Source organism: Lotus japonicus, chromosome 2 (assembly GCF_012489685.1).
Source record: "Lotus japonicus ecotype B-129 chromosome 2, LjGifu_v1.2".
NCBI lineage: Eukaryota > Viridiplantae > Streptophyta > Magnoliopsida > Fabales > Fabaceae > Lotus > Lotus japonicus.
In genome coordinates, this window is record NC_080042.1 from 75,895,708 (window position 1) to 75,911,788 (window position 16,081).

At 34.1% G+C, this 16,081-nt stretch overlaps 2 protein-coding genes across 10 annotated transcripts; one reads left to right on the forward strand and one right to left on the reverse strand.

Moving 5' to 3' along the window:
- The first annotated feature begins 933 nt into the window (after nt 1-933).
- Nucleotides 934-4,067, forward strand: LOC130739644 (uncharacterized). The gene is made up of 8 exons (XM_057592002.1): nt 934-1,512; nt 1,815-1,895; nt 1,994-2,053; nt 2,377-2,420; nt 3,244-3,286; nt 3,395-3,466; nt 3,579-3,680; nt 3,765-4,067. The coding sequence occupies exons 1-8, from the start codon at nt 1,111-1,113 to the stop codon at nt 3,882-3,884; spliced, it is 924 nt and encodes a 307-aa protein (XP_057447985.1). The 5' UTR covers nt 934-1,110; the 3' UTR covers nt 3,885-4,067.
- A 709-nt stretch (nt 4,068-4,776) lies between these two features.
- On the reverse strand, nt 4,777-14,992 carry LOC130739645 (choline/ethanolaminephosphotransferase 1-like). 9 transcript variants are annotated; one of them, XM_057592009.1, is made up of 20 exons: nt 14,794-14,975; nt 12,781-12,977; nt 12,234-12,243; nt 12,080-12,130; nt 11,706-11,783; nt 11,076-11,151; nt 10,962-10,984; nt 10,779-10,879; nt 10,272-10,366; nt 10,111-10,179; nt 9,377-9,446; nt 7,718-7,781; nt 7,599-7,639; nt 7,406-7,490; nt 7,031-7,093; nt 6,384-6,442; nt 6,225-6,277; nt 5,495-5,567; nt 5,154-5,196; nt 4,777-5,013 (listed from the first exon to the last, which is right to left on the reverse strand). In XM_057592009.1, the coding sequence occupies exons 2-19, from the start codon at nt 12,915-12,917 to the stop codon at nt 5,175-5,177; spliced, it is 1,170 nt and encodes a 389-aa protein (XP_057447992.1). In that variant the 5' UTR covers nt 12,918-12,977; nt 14,794-14,975; the 3' UTR covers nt 4,777-5,013; nt 5,154-5,174. The 9 variants fall into 9 exon arrangements, 7 of the variants coding, with proteins under 7 accessions (XP_057447992.1, XP_057447988.1, XP_057447987.1 ...); XM_057592005.1 differs by lacking the exons at nt 12,080-12,130; nt 12,234-12,243 and having other exon boundaries at nt 10,962-11,151; nt 12,781-12,980; nt 14,794-14,980; XM_057592004.1 differs by lacking the exons at nt 12,080-12,130; nt 12,234-12,243 and having other exon boundaries at nt 10,962-11,151; nt 12,781-13,036; nt 14,794-14,980.
- Nucleotides 14,993-16,081: the final 1,089 nt, after the last annotated feature.

A 16,081-nucleotide genomic window follows, 5' to 3' on the forward strand; every position in this document is an offset into this window, starting at 1 on the left:
GAAAGGTTATCCAATATTCTCTAGTTGGGTTGTATTTTCGAAAAATGATGAATTTGGAAGACAAGGGATGACTCTTGTGTCCATATTTGGGAGGATTATTGAATTCCTCAATGACCCCTTCTTATTTATTGCTAGGATAAGGCGGAGGAAGTGGGTATTCATATGGTTGCATATATTATTTCTCCTATTACGGTTGATTTGGGATTGTTATTTAATTTCGATAATTTTCAATTCGAAACCGCTCGTAGAATCTTTGCTATTCCTTTAGCCATTTTACGACAATATGATACTTTTGTTTGACCCTTCAATGATGAGGAAAGCTACTCAACCAGATTAGGGTATAACTTCATTCTTCAACAACACAAAACTTATTTTGCTTCTTCCTGTACTGTTGGAGTCCATCCTTCTCGGGCCTTGAAGTGAAAAAGGTCTTGTCGCAACGTAAAGAGCTAGTGTGGAGGGCTTGTTTAGGGATTATGGCGGTGAGGGGCTCACTTCGATGTCGAGGACTAAACATAGACTCCTCTTGCCCGAATTGCAACCTCGACCCTGAAACTATAGCTCATGTGATATTGCTTTGCCCATAATGATAAAAACACATTGGTCAACCACCGCCGTTTAATACTTTGACTGTGTGGCAAGAAATTAGTGTCACAGCTACCCAGTGTAGGGATACCTTAGTCGGAACAAGGTATTAATCTCATCGAGCCGCTGAGATCACATTAGGTGATTAAATCTCCCAACAAATTATTTTTCATACACATCGTACAAAGATTGAATCCTCGACTAAAGGTTTAAAGAAAAATTCAACTATCTACCAACTTTATAGGATTTTATTGGTATCAAAATTGATTTTGCCTTGAAATTAATTAAACAAAGATAAAGATTCCAAAACATGAATATATATATATTTGCTAAGAGAAGCTCCAAATCAGACCAAACAGTCACCAAGTCACTGGGATGGATAGCAAGAAGGTGGAAGAGACTCCATTGCATCCTGTGACACACGTTCTTAATTAGAATCCCTTCGAACCAAACACAATATTTCAAAACATTTTTTTTCATTCTAAAACCTTCTTAATTTTTCCATTCAACCAAACACGACCTTAAATGTTCTCCATGAATCCTCTGAAAACTTATCAACATTCTTCTTCCTTCTTCTTCTCCATTTCCAAAGCTCACACCACACTTCACACTCACACCTCTCTTCACCATAGCTTTCTCTCTCTTCCATCTCCTGCACCCAGTTTTCCTTTCAGAATCAAACCCCCATTATCTCTCTCCCCTCTTTCTTTTCCAACATCCTCCAATCTTCTCAGGGTTTCAAATATTGGAGTGCCAGTTTTCAGTAGTGAAGAACATCATGGAGAAGAAGAAGACAACAATGAAGTTTCGCCAGACTTATCGCCAAACGGCCTAGTGTTCCAGAAAACACTGCAACTGGTTGAGTGCTCCATGTTTGCTGCACTCACTGGTTTGGTCTACTTCTTGAGCAATTCACTTGCCATTGAGGTTTGTTAATGCGAATGAAAAATTGTGTCTTTGTTTGTATTTGATGTAATGGGTCTGCATTTGTTTTGTTGGAAATTGGTTAGTTTTAATCAAAATTGGATCTTTGTTTGAATATAAGGTTTGGCTAAGAAAGTAGAATAATGGGTCTTTTTGCTTTTGTTGAAAATTGATTAGGTTTATCAAATTTTGATTAGTGATGCTCATGTTGTCTTTGTTTATGCTGATAGGGAGGTTCTAATTCCTAGTTGAGATGTTTGTTACATTATCCCCTCTCACTATTTGGTTTTTCTTTCTCATTGCAGAATTACTTTAGTTGTTTCTTCTCCTTGCCGATAGTGATATCCTCAATGAGATGGGGTGTTGATGCTGGAAGGAAAACTCTGGTTAGACTTGCTAGTTGCTTGACAAAATGTGATGTATACTTCTTGAGTAGTTAATGCTTTATTGAATTCTTATTGTTGCAGCTATGTTGTTGTTGTAGGTGTCAACAACTATACTTTTGTTTGTCTTGTCCGGTCCAGTAAAAGCTCTGACCTATCTGGTGAGCCTGCTCTTTACTTCAAAAGGACTATCAATTCCATGTTGCCTTTTTTATTGTTATAAATCTTGTGCTGAATAGTTTTGTTTATGAAAGAAAAGTTTAGTTTTGTGAGGTTGTGAGCTACAAGGTCATTTTGAGACATGAGCATTTTTATACCATAGGCCATTTTTGTAAGGACTTCAGACATGATTGTTTAGAAATTTAATTTTGTTGGAACAAATATTTGACCTCCTTCATTTTCCTTCTTTTGTAAATATTCTATGCTGGGTTGCAAATGAAACTGCCTATAAATTACTTGATTTGTCAATATTTCTTTCATGCAGCTTAAGCATGGTATAGTCGGTTACACGATGGGTACGTTGTGGAGGTATGTCATACACAAACTTTATGTGCTTTTAAACTTCACATCGTAGCAAACATTGTTATATAATTCCTTGATTTGGCATTATTGTTCTTGTCGAATATCGCAGAGGTTCATTAATCATGATATTTTATAATTCAAGTCAACATGAATTAGCTTTCTTTGTCTGGCTTTTACATGAAATTCTGAAATTTGAATTTGCTAGCATTATGATCAATCTTCTGATCTAGGCTTTAGGTTGGGCAAGCAATTAGATATTTTGCATTGTTCTCATATGTTACATTGTTAAATGTGAATTTTATTTGATTTCTGATGTAGTCCTTTCTATATTAAGTGGCAAGATGATAGAACTGAACCAGATTATAGAAGTAAAATTGTATTTGACAACTAAATTAGGTACAGTCTCGTGCTTGTAAGTATTTGTGGATTTGACATACAGACCAAGATTGACTAAAATAGAAAAATACAGATAATGCCAGGAAATTTGGGTGTCTTATCTCTCCTTCCCAAACCTTTAGTCACAGCTTTTTGCTCTCTTCCACATTCCGACCTCTCTTCTCTATATCTCCCTTCTGATCTAGCTAAGTTCATTTTCTCCCAATTTGTGCTCCCTTGTCATGTTGGCAGTTTGTTATCTATGTCACCATGAGTCCCATGCTGCACCTCCTAAATCTCTGCCTAAGATACTCCCTAGACAATGGTGGAGGTCTATCTCTTGACTGTGAAATGTTTTTAATTTCTTGTAAGGATGACAATTGAAATCCATTGTTTCGTTGTTGAAATAAGCTAAATAATAACTTTTTTCTGTCTTCTCTTTGCATCTTGTCAGGTTGGAAACGAGTTGGAACCTGTCAATTTTCTTGTGCACAATTGTAATGTTTGTTACCTCTTGCCTCAAACTTCTTATACCTATTTGAAGTGATTGTTTTTGCTTGTCTATTTTCACATTCTTTATGATAAATTCGTAATAATGTTCGCAGGTACGAGCACTTGGTTCTGTTGGCTTTGTCCTAGTTACATCTTTCTTGATAAGGGAAAATATACTGGCTTTGGTAATGAATTATGCAATTATCGCCTAATTATTTTATTCAACTTATACCACAAAATTGCTGACTTTGTGTTTTTTTCTTCCTCTTCTTTTGTGGGGAATGCGTCGTCGCGTAGATCACTATTAACATTCATGCTTCTCTTACATTCGTGCTCACTGCTGCTGGTGTTAATTCTATTCCTTCAATGAACGTCATTTATACCCTATTTGGCACTTTGGTAAGTTAGTTTCTTCTCTGCGAGAGTCTTGAACTGTTGTCTTATTTAGAGACATTAAAACACTGATGTGCTTTTTGCTTTCAGGTCTTGATCAACTGTGGGTGTTTTATGTTCCTGCTCCACATGCTGTATTCAGTTTTCCTTACTAGAATGGGGATGAAGTCTTCACTAAAATTGCCAAGATGGTTGGAGAGAGCCATCTGATGCCATATTATGTATTCAAATGTGCTGTAAAATTTCCAATTAGCATCTCATTCCTCTCTTATGGGTTTTGGGAAGAAATAGTTAGCTGAGGTTGTATATTATTTACCAATGGCATAGTAATTCAACATACTACACACATTTTTTTTTGTCAAGACAGATTAAAAGGTAATTCACCAACAAAAACGTAACTAGGGTTGGTACTTGGTCTCTCTACCAGTCGTTTTTTAAGCAATTCTCAAATCACCAACTATTGGATAGTTTGCTTGGGGTCTTGGATTTGAATCTGGTTACTTGCACTTTACATTAAAAGAACAGTGAAAATTAAATGAAATGAAAATGTACAACAATGATAATGAGATTTGAGCCTATGACTTTAACCTATTCAAATCCATCGCCAAATTCTTCAATCTTCTTCTAAGATCATTGTCACTTTGTCAGCAACATCAACAAGATCTCAGGGCTGAAATTGCTTATAAGGGACTAAACATGTAACTATTGCTTTTATTTTGTTTCATGCTGTGTCCCAGTGCACCAACAAAAAGTTGAGTCTGAGTATAGCTTGAGTACATCCATGCATTTTCTGAACAGGGAGAAATGCATTGGAATGGATCCTCTCTAACAGAATCCTCTGCAGCTTCTCTATCAAAATCTTGGCATTGGTTTTCACATTGAATGACTGATATATGTTAATGAAAACTGGAATTGGTCAAAGTAAAAATAAATTCTACAAACTGGTTATTGATTATATTTAGAGGTTGGATAATTGACGGTAGAGGATGTCTATCACAAGAGGACGTTATAAGAAAAAAAGACAATCACAAAGGAAAATGGAGACTATTAAGCATTGCTGTGTTAAACTGTTTAATGCAGCTATACACGAGTCAATCTCTACTTAACACAAATGCGAATCGCCCTTAGAATATTAAGAATGTCAGAATCACATTTCAATCCATACATAAGAAAATACATGCAGAAATATCAATAGAGGTGAAACAGTGTTTCTACAAATAGATCTCCTAGTCTATCTAAGAATCAATATATAATATAAAAAACCCGTGTTAGACAATTTTGTCAAACAAAGCAAAATCAGCACTGACCAAAGGCTTGCCAGTATTTCTCGACTTGAAAGCTGAAATGACAAAATATAGTGACTAATCAAGAGATGAAGAAAGATAATACACAGTTTGTTCAAACGAAATTTTGGTATATAAATTGAAATTAACATTTTAGAAAACAAAGAACCAAGTAATGGATTAGAAAAGAGCGTACATAAAGGAATCTTGAGTATAATCAAGCTTCCTTCCTAGTTATCCTGCAATTGAACAAAAGGAAAGAAAGTAAGTATCAAACTCAAAAGCCACACTGTTCTTAGCAGAGGCAGAAATATAAACCACACAAAATGGTCAAGCTATTTCCTGCTTGTGCAAAACTATAAGCTCATAAAAAATAATGATTGATGTATTAATTTAATCAAATCATCCACATGCAAACAAAACCAGTTTTCAATAAGCACTAACAGAAAAAATTAGACTTCTGCATTGGAAAATAATTAAAGGGAGCGACAAATGCCATTTTCACACAATACACCAATCTAATGCTTGGTAATTCACCTGAAACAATATATTCCCAGGGCATTTGTAATTTCATGAATGACAGACATTGCGAAATGCAAGTAAAGTGTCCCTGTGTTCACAGAAATAGAATCATCAAGCAAGAGAAATCAAGTTAATTAGTTAAATATAATTAATGACACTCCATCTCAGGCGTAAATAGAAGCAAAATTTAACTTCAAAGTACAGCAATAGTGTGTATATCAAATTTTCTCAAGTTCAACATAAGTTGTAAGTAGCCGTTTCCTAGTAAGACGATCTGTTTCACATAAGATGTTGGATTTAGTTTGTGGATTATATTGAATTCAACATCTTTCTGGTGGTGTGTGCTAGCTATTCAAGGTGTCAACTCTTTTTGGTGATTTTAACGAACTTCAGATCCATTCAAAAAGTTTGCTGATATTGTCACTTCAGAGGTTGAGAGCAAGAATAAAGGCCCTCGCTTAGGCAAAACACTACACACTTGATTGTGGGAAAAGAATGTCAAAATGTTGAAGGATAACTAATTTACTCGTTCGTTATATGATAAAATGGACTCCTTAACCAATATATGGTGCTCTATTTTAGAAGGGCTTCTTTGCTAGTCATGTACTGGCAAGCTTTGATTAGATACTGTGCATTTCTTCTTTTTTCAGATTATTGTGTAGTTTGGTTTCCTGTAGGAGGATATTCATCCTTTTTATTGTACTCGTTTGCTTCTTTTTCCTAATTATTCCATCTTTTATTGTACCTGTATATGCACAGTAACCAAGAAGAACTAATCTCTCATCCACTAAAGTAATCCTGCCAAAAATACATCAATGGATTTATATGAGAAACAGATGACAGTGGTAAATAACATGAACCGCCACTATCAACGGTATTCAGAATGCAAAAACACAGTACATACCCATCATTTAGCCTAGATGCAAGCGCATTAGCAATGGCAAATGGGAGATACAGGAGGGACTGTACAAGACAAAGAATGCTTACATCAAATATCTTTGTGCAATAAAATTTTAAAAATAATCACTGGATTACTGTAATCAAATCAGCTATAATAATAAAACTGTTTATATTGAGTTATGATAACTTCTGACCTATGATAATTTAATGTTACTGTTAGTTTATCCCTACGGTAGTCTCTGAATCAAGATTGAAATACCAAGTTAAAACTTAAAATTAATAACAAAAGACACTGTTGAAACCGTGATTACACAATGGAGGCCATATATATAGCCATATAGGATTTACTCGAACTACATGATTAGGATATGCGATATAAGGAATCTAGGCACTATTTACATAATAATGCTCTCGACATAAAGGATTTCCAGAACATTAATGGTTTGAGACTCCTGAATAAAGCTTTTTACTACTGCAGGTATCACAGCCATATAAAATTGAAGATTGCTGAAAATGTATAAAACTTTTGGCCATGTCACCAAACTGTGTTTCATAGTTTCCTAATGAGGGGTAATAGCGAAATAAGAAAAATAAAGCATCTTAAAAAAGTTTTCAGAATATAACATGCAAATCAAACAAACAGTTTAGTACCATGCACATTCCAGTTTTTAAGCCCTTAGGTTCGTCGCATAAGTGGGCCAAAATCATCCTTCCCTGCAAAATTAAGCTTCCCTCAGTAAAAGTCATAATATAGTGAGTTATAGTCTTATAGATTATCTACAAGAAGAAGCTAAAAGCAAGCCATATCATCAGAACAAAAGCTCCCAAGAAAAAGAACCTAGAACAAACATACTGAGGATAGTTTGATTATCAAACATGTTTCCGATTCCTGACCAACATGTTTTGGCATCAATTCTCCAAATCTAACCCAAAGAGGATCTGAGATTCACTCCAACATAAAAGCATAATTTAATGATATTTAAAGACAGCATATTTAGTGATCAGGAAAAAACGCAGCTATCTCACCACAAGATATCCAAAAGTAAGTCCAGTTCCTAAAATAACTAAATGTGGATAATTCCCTATGATGTCAGACGGTGACAAATAATTCCTGCACCAAAAATCACCCACTTGAGCTTATATGTACAAAAGAATAATAGAATGTGCATATCCAAACAAAACATAGAATAAAAAATATGCATCTTGAGTTGAGTTATACCACACGAGCACTCCTCCCACGAGTACAACAAATGGGTAAAGCTGCCCAAAAGAAGCACATGTTACAAAGCAGCCAGATTTTAGGTAAAGAATCTAATACGAAAAGGTGTTACCATTTACCATTGCCAATGCAAGCGGCATGCTTCCATTTCTTGACTTCACAACTTTATAAACATTACAAACACTGCATGGAATGAAAAGATTATGTCGAAATTTGAACAGACCTTGACCAAATAATTTAGAGACAACAGCATACAGAAAACAAAAGGAGAATTTGGTAATTAAAAGTTAACATTGTAAACTCTTGGTTGCAATCATAGAAGCTCATATTTTTATACTATTAGAATTTAGAACCTGGATATCACCAGGAGAATATAACAATAAGAATGAAGTACGCCATAATCTTATACTAGCGTTCAAATTAGAAGGCTTAGGCAATGATTAATGAAGGACAAAAACAGAGAATAAAATCTCAAAATAATAGGATAATTTGACATATAGTAATATTTTTTTATAGGAAAATGTTAGTTGTTAGTAAATTAGTACATATAGTAATATGATGAGATACAAAACACAAAGCAATGAAAGCATAACTCATATTTATATTAGCACTAGACTCTTAATCATAAATAAATAATAGGAAAAAAAAAAAACAGATCACAAAATGAAATTTGGAAACCACACCTATGATACTCAAAAAGATTCTTCGATAAAAATAAAGATACTAATCTACTATGAATTATTTTTCCCAATTCAAACACTCTTTCTCATGCTAAGCTTTTAGCTTGTTATAAATGAACCCTTAAAAACAGAAATAACACACATGAATGGTGGACTTGATAAAACATGACTAGAAAAGAAACTCATAGAAGCAAGAAACTAAATGAGAACTGCTGGAAAGATAAAAACAAGGCTAAAATAGTCATCAACTTGAGAAGTTCCATAGCAAGCAATCAAGAAGGCTCAGACTTTTCCAACCTACATTTGGAAGTTTAAAACAACAGAAAAATGTTGGAAACCCAACAACTTTGATGTGAAATCACCTCCAGCATATGAACTCATTAACCATCACATTTACATCACAGCCATGGAGAAATCAGTATCATCATCACGAATCACGGGCCACCAACTTCAGTGAAGATCACTACTGGTATGATTGTTAATGAGTTGACAAAGTGGTATATGGCTAGAAGAGATGTAATCATCTAAATACCACTGACATGATGAGGTGAAATATAGGTGTTTCAGCCCTAGGGAAAATTGCAGGACTAGAAGAAGACTTTGATCAAAGTACAACGACCAAAAACTGAAACTGCGATGTCCCTAGATGCCTTTGAGGAAAGGTACACAATAACCTAGTGCGCAATTGGACATAATAAGGACAATCTTGGTAGAGAGCACAGTGAAAAGTTAAACGGTGGCAATAGCATGGAAAAGTTGCCAGACACATCCACACACGCTGGAGAAGTTGACAACAGTCAGCAAATAGAGGTCGCACGTTGAGCTTGCAATAGCAGCAGAACTTCTGCAGGTTCAACCTCTAAAAATATTTATAAGATATAATGAAGACATGAGAAATTTTCCAGGTTCTAACAAAATGGATCTGCAGTTTCAGTTCATCAACACTAAAAGTACAACTATGACCATAATAACAACCCATTAGTGTGGTACAGAAAAGTCAACTTAAAAAGAAATTATGTCAGATTGAAGAGTTAGAAAAGAATGGGTTATTGTGCATGGTAATGAAGATTGAACTTCAATTATTTTAGCTATACATACTTGAATGTGACTGTTGGTATAACACCAAAAACTATCATCAAACACAACACTGCTCTGAATGTCGGGATATCTGAAATCCAGAAAGAACAATACAAATCAAGCAATAATTTATTAACAAACTTGCACTACAATGAGATTTACTATATATAAACCAATTATATTTTTCATGTTGAACTCCATCATGCCACCCAAAGGACATGTAGCCCAGCTCATACTGGACAAGCATATATAGAACATACCCCGATTATTTATGTTATCCAGACTACACAGCATTCACTTTATTAGTTTATTACATATGTACACAATAATGAGAATACGCAGGTTTTATTGGTTTGTTTTATGTTTTCAATTTCAGTATATATGTTTTCACCAGCAATTACAAAAATGTCATCTTGTTTCCTGTTTTTAAGAATTCGCAAATGGTGAAAGCAGCAAAATCTCTGTTTCTCTATTTTCTTTGCATATTCATGAAAATAGGATACAGAATGAAATCAAGATGATAAACTCTAATTAATAGTAAGAATATATCAGCTGAAAATGAAAACAACTAAACCGAACACACCCTAAGTGGCCATAGTGTTAATAATCACACTACAATCCATTCAGTAGTATATGGTTTAAACCTTCTTAGGATGCGTTCTATATCAAATTTGATACAAGTATAATAATTATTGATATTTAAACCTTTTGCTCCAAATGTAGAAAGATTACCATACAATCATCGAAAGTCTTACCCCCAATAAAAGGCAACCAATTCAAAAAAGGCAAAGACTTCCCAAATCGCTGAACCCACCACTCAGCACCTGTATAGGAACATTTATTGGAATTTAAGCACACTTTGTACCTGTATATATAAATAGTAAAGGGGGGAGAAAAACTTAAACAAGGAGCATACCCACAATAGCAGTGAAAAAGTGGGCCATGTATATTAGCATAAGACCCTCTGTAGGTCCATTAACAACAGGCAGTATAAGTGTATTGGTGAAGTAACTGCATCCAAAATATTTAAGAGAAAATCAATATTTCTGGCCTGTCTAAAAGTATATATGAAATACAGTATTAAAATATATATAAATCACGTCAAATTGCCAATAGTATAGCTTAGAATAAGAGTTTATTCCATTGAACTAAAACGGTATAAACAGGACAGGAGAATATAATCACTTTCCAGAGTCATTGCAAAAGTAATTTTCACCAAGTATTCTAACTCAAGTAGAACAATCCATTATTTGATAGAAGGGTAGAACAAACAAACTTTTATGCTCTACAGACTGCACCCTATAAGGATTAGACTTTTCTAATAAAAGCTTAAAAATATTGTTTATAAAAAATAAAGCAAAGAAAAAGAAATCAATGTCATATAACATTATGGACCACATGTCAATTAAACATAATAACTTACTGCTCCCAGGTTGCACCATAAAATGTAATAGCAGATATTAACCACCACCAGAAAGTACTTCTTCCACACATGGCTGTGCTCCCAAAAGCCAGTGCTTCAAACTGAAAAGCAGTTCTCATGGATGATTGTCTTTATTTTCTTTAAATGGTTTGAAAAGAAAAAATCAAAGCTAAAAAAACGTACTGTACAAGCTAGTGCATCACATCCTGCAATACAGTTGAGAATATCTTCATTAATGATATACAGGCACACATAATGAAAAATAATAGAATGAAAAAGACGGTGCGGGAAAATCACTATGATCAAACAGCTCCCCCAATGGGCTTGAAGAATTTGTTCTTCTAGCTTGCTTCCCATCAACAGCATCAAATGTCTAGTGTGTGTGTGTGTGTGTCAAGAAGAATATAATAATAAACAATTAATCATGGGAAAAATGGAAGCTCAGGCATCTTATAGTAAAAGCCTTCCATAGATAAACCATAAGAATACTACAAAAAAATTCCTAGAAAGGTAATAACCACAGTTTTCAGGACATAGACTACACATCGAAGAAATAAGTTCAATGAAATATAAATAATTTCTAAGGCCTCATGGAAAAGAAGAAAAAAAACTTTAAAATGTAGATTCTCTTTTTCAGGAAATTCCTCTACATTAAGAAATAGAAGGTCAAATGTAAACATGCTTCAAGGCTCGCTCACAAATTATGATAATTCCACATAATCACAATTGATTCATTATGAAATGACACCACAGTCAATGCAATCAAGATTCAAGGCAAGTGATTCCATTACTATATGTAAAATTTATTAATTTAAGGGTTCATCACAATCAAAACAGTAAAACAGGGCTAGCCAACAGAAAGTTTGAGAATAAAGTCACAAGGACGAAGAGGTGAGCAAGTAATGCAATATGAGAATTTAACCAGACCTGGTATAAAAACAAAAGTAGGCCATGTGCAAAATGAACCCATCTTGGAGGAGCTGAGTCCAATCGAGGTGAGTATATCTGAATAAATAAAAAAGTTTGAGTATAATGGGTCCAGAAATTCATTGTTTCAACAGAGCCATTCACATTATGTCTAAATTCCCCCACGATGACCATGTAATGAATACTTCCATAAAAGAAATTATCAATGAAGCATGAAATTCACCAAAACACTTCTTATGGTTGTATTTAAGGATATTGCAAATTTCATTCTATCATTTGACAAAATTAAAAAGAAAGTGAAGCATTGGAAACTATCTCTATTATGACTTCAACCTTATGAAGTAGGAAGACTAATGGGCTCAGGGTCCACTTACATAGCCAAGCAATGCAGACAATAGTAAGAACATAAATCCCATAAGAGTTATCTGCAACCGAACAATTTATGAATTTTCAGTGCCAAGGATAGCTTATGATGCAACAGTAACAACTACAGATGACACTACAATAAGAAAAGAATCAGAGGTGTACCATGTTTGGACTGCAAAGAATCCCAGGATGCCAAAATGTCAAGAGATATGATAAATAAAAGAAAAAGGTACAAGTTAGTGAATTCTTAACTCAAAAACTAAGTGCAGAAAAAGTATACCAGAGCATTGCTAAAGAGTAAATGATATAGTTATCTTCATGAATGAGGCGAGGCATGTAAGTGGCAAAAGCCAGAAATGTCAAATAAATGTCTAGACACAATCAGGAGGTGAACTATTTACATGTTATAAGAATCATGAACCCAGCGTCAGATTGTAACAACTGAAAGTTATTGTGGTATCCATACAACAGATGTCATCATGTATACTTGTATAGTCATTAACTCATTATCATTCTTAAATTGTTTACTACACGAAACTTGTGTAATAGACTAATAGGAAGTTATTTATCCAGATATAACTGATAAAAAAAGGCCAAAGATAGCACATCCAAATGAGTAAAATGGTGTATCATCCTCAAAGTTAAGAGACAATTTTAACCAAGTCATAATAAAGAAACAACCTTAGCTTCAAATGACAAAAGCACTTACGGCATCCATAAGGGGAAAAAATTAACAAAGCGGCTCCAGAAGGGCTGTAGTACATATTTGGCCAAGTAGGAATGGTCTACACCACTATATTTGTATCTATGCAAAGTTGAAGCCCCGTGATCCCCAACATAACCCATTCTCTCTCACTTATCGAATTCTGAAATATGCTTCAAGGACCAAGTAAACCTTGGCACAACCTGCTGAACTTTGAACAATTATCACATTGACCAAATGTATATAGGAATTGACCAGATACCTAGTAAAAAATGACAATCAAATTGAATTTAAATTTAAAGCCAAAATAAACAACTTGAGAAAATTTGAATCTATATTCATAATGCAAATTAATGAATTGACAAGCCAAGAACATAATTTTGAATATGTTTCACAGTGAAATGATACACTTTCAATCACAGAATCGAACTTAAGTTATGGGCTAAAATAAAACAATCTTTGTACATAACAATATTACATATGGAAACAAACAAATCAGACAAGCAAATAAGAACCCATAAATGGAACAGAATAAAGGGAAAATTTCAACAGTGCTTAGCAGCAATATTCGATACAAATATGGGACCAAAGAGCTTAAGGTGTAACAATTAATCATGAAAGTAAACCAAGGATTTGCTTTAAGGTTTTTGTAACTAGGGAAAAAAGAACAGGAAGAAGCACAACTACCTAACATGCTAAAGGTGGCGGATAAATAGCAAACTATAAAAAAAAAAATAAGTTGTCAGTCTTTAGGGCTCTTACAAGTAATCAGCTTCATGTTTTGTAAATAGAGCATTGTAATGTTGTTTTTTCTATCAATGTGATGCTTAAGTAGTTAGTTTATATGGGAAATCAGTGCAAAATAGACAAATATTTTCCTGTTATCATTTTCTAGGAGTTCCATTCTTCAGTGAGGCATGCACTCTTTGAAGCCTCTCACTACTAAGTAAGGCCTCTTTTCACCTCTGATTAATAGCAGAATCATGTTGAAAAGAATTAAAAGTATAAGTTAAAAAAATTTAAAAACACCAAGACTAATCAAAATCCTGATTGCAGATAAGATGTTATTCTTTTTCTTCGTACGAAATAATATTTTCGGAGTAAAATATAACAAATTGTTCTACTTTTGATAGAAATTGATTATAGCAAACGTGAGTTGAAAGTGAAGTGATTTAAGTTTGGATACATCTTGAAAAAATGGTTTTTGTAGCGTAACGCAAAAGCAACTCTCTCTAGCTTCTAGCAGAATGGATTCTAGGACTAAAATCAATTCTCCAAAATGACTCTCAAACATCTACATTGTCATCTAAAATTGATTTTGCTCTATCATTATTGATTATGAGGTTCCCAACGGGAAACCAAACACACACTTTATCAGTTGCACTCAAGTGGATAAATCCAAACATAAATAACTTCACTTCAAACACACTTCTGACCAAATCAATTTTACAAAACCAAAACCACGTTCGACAAACGCTCACTCACACAAACACAGAAAGCTGACATCTTAAAGAAATGCAGTGGGAAGACAAATCAACAGTGAAGTTAGTCCACTTGTGGGAATGATTAACAATGGAATCTTTTATTCAAATAACAAGTTAATGTAATCTAAACAACCCTTTAGAATAAAGAAATACACACAAAGTAGAATGCTCACTGCTCACAGCAACTAAACAACACAAATACATGAACTATAAGGTAATTCATGAAACATGCATAAAACTCAGTTGTGCTACAACCTCACATAAACCGGAACTCAGTCAGAATACGTGCACACCGCCTTTGAATGCTAACAAGCAAACAGACACTGTCCAGGGCAAGATAAAAAAGGAAACTTTGCTTGAAAATGAAACCGGATCAAAAAATGCAAGGCATTCTAGGATACCCATTTGGATGAATAATGGCAATGCACAGAAACAAACACAAAAACCTGAATCACATAAAAAAATCATTCGTTCCAGCATGAGGGAAGTTTCAAAATTTCAAAGAGAAGAAAAGGGAAGGTGGCTGAGAACGAACCTGACAAGAAGTGAGAAAGGGAAGGGAAATGAAGGGCTTTCAAGTCCTTCTTCTTCAACAATGAACTTTTCCCGAACGCATGGAGAATCAAATGTAAAACGTGTTTCAATGTCTGTCTGCTTTGTTCACTGTGTTTGTTTTTTCCAAACGCGCTTGATTTTCATTCATTCATTCATGATTTTTTAAAGTCTATTTTACGGTTACACACAAGAACGCTAGGTTAGTATCTACGGACAAATCGATCGTTTAACTTCTTAAGCGTTTAATAGGCTAAAAAGCACATTAAATGAGGAGGCTTATCTCAACAAGTCTTTCTCAATACGCACCGCCCACAATTGTGACATATCTTTGAGGTTACTGGTCGCTTATAAACATATTTTTGTGTAGTAGAAATCAAACTCACAACCTTTTGAAAAAAATGATTCGATCTTAATAGCAATATGTGCTCAACCTAATAGGTTAATGGCTGAATAGCGTCGCTTTATCATATGTCCCTACTCTAGCGTAGTAGCGTACATCTTAAGACAAATTCGTCTTGGTTTTGGGCTAAGATCCTTTTTATTTTTTCTCAACAGTGTGCGCGACTTTGAAGTGATCGTAATAAGGTTGATAACTTACAACTTGTAGTACTTTTTATTTTTTGTTAGAAGTATGAAAGTGTAGGAAATATTTAACCAAAATCATAATTAATAAATAATTGTAACAATAAAATTAGAAATAATTTTTTTTATAAGAAAATGTTAGTGGTTAGTTGTTAGTAATTACAAATGCTCCTCCTTAGGACCTCCATCTCCAACACTTATTTCTACCATTAGCTTAACCAAGTGAGCTACCCCTCCCACCCACTAGAAATAAAAATATACTATAAAGTTTATTTCTCATATGGATGAATTAAAATATAGACTAAAATAATCAACAAGCTACATTTGGCTCGGTTTAAGAGTATTTCGTCAGTACATTATTTGGTGGATATGTTCTCATAGCTAATATATCCCAAGATACAACAATTACATCCAACTAAACTTTGCACATGACATAATCGGGCTACTAACTATTCTTAGTTAGATGTATAGTGAGAATTGTGATAGGTAAAAATTGAAGGTAAATAAGAGATATGATATTAGATAAGAGTATAAAAGGAAGAAAATGAAAAAAAAAATTATTTTTATAACAAAGACGAAATTAAAGAAAAAACAACAAATGACTAACGTCTTAAGAAAGCGGTCGCAAACGAATCCGCTCTTAAGAAATACAAGGCACCCACTAGAGAAGCCCACACTGCACTAAG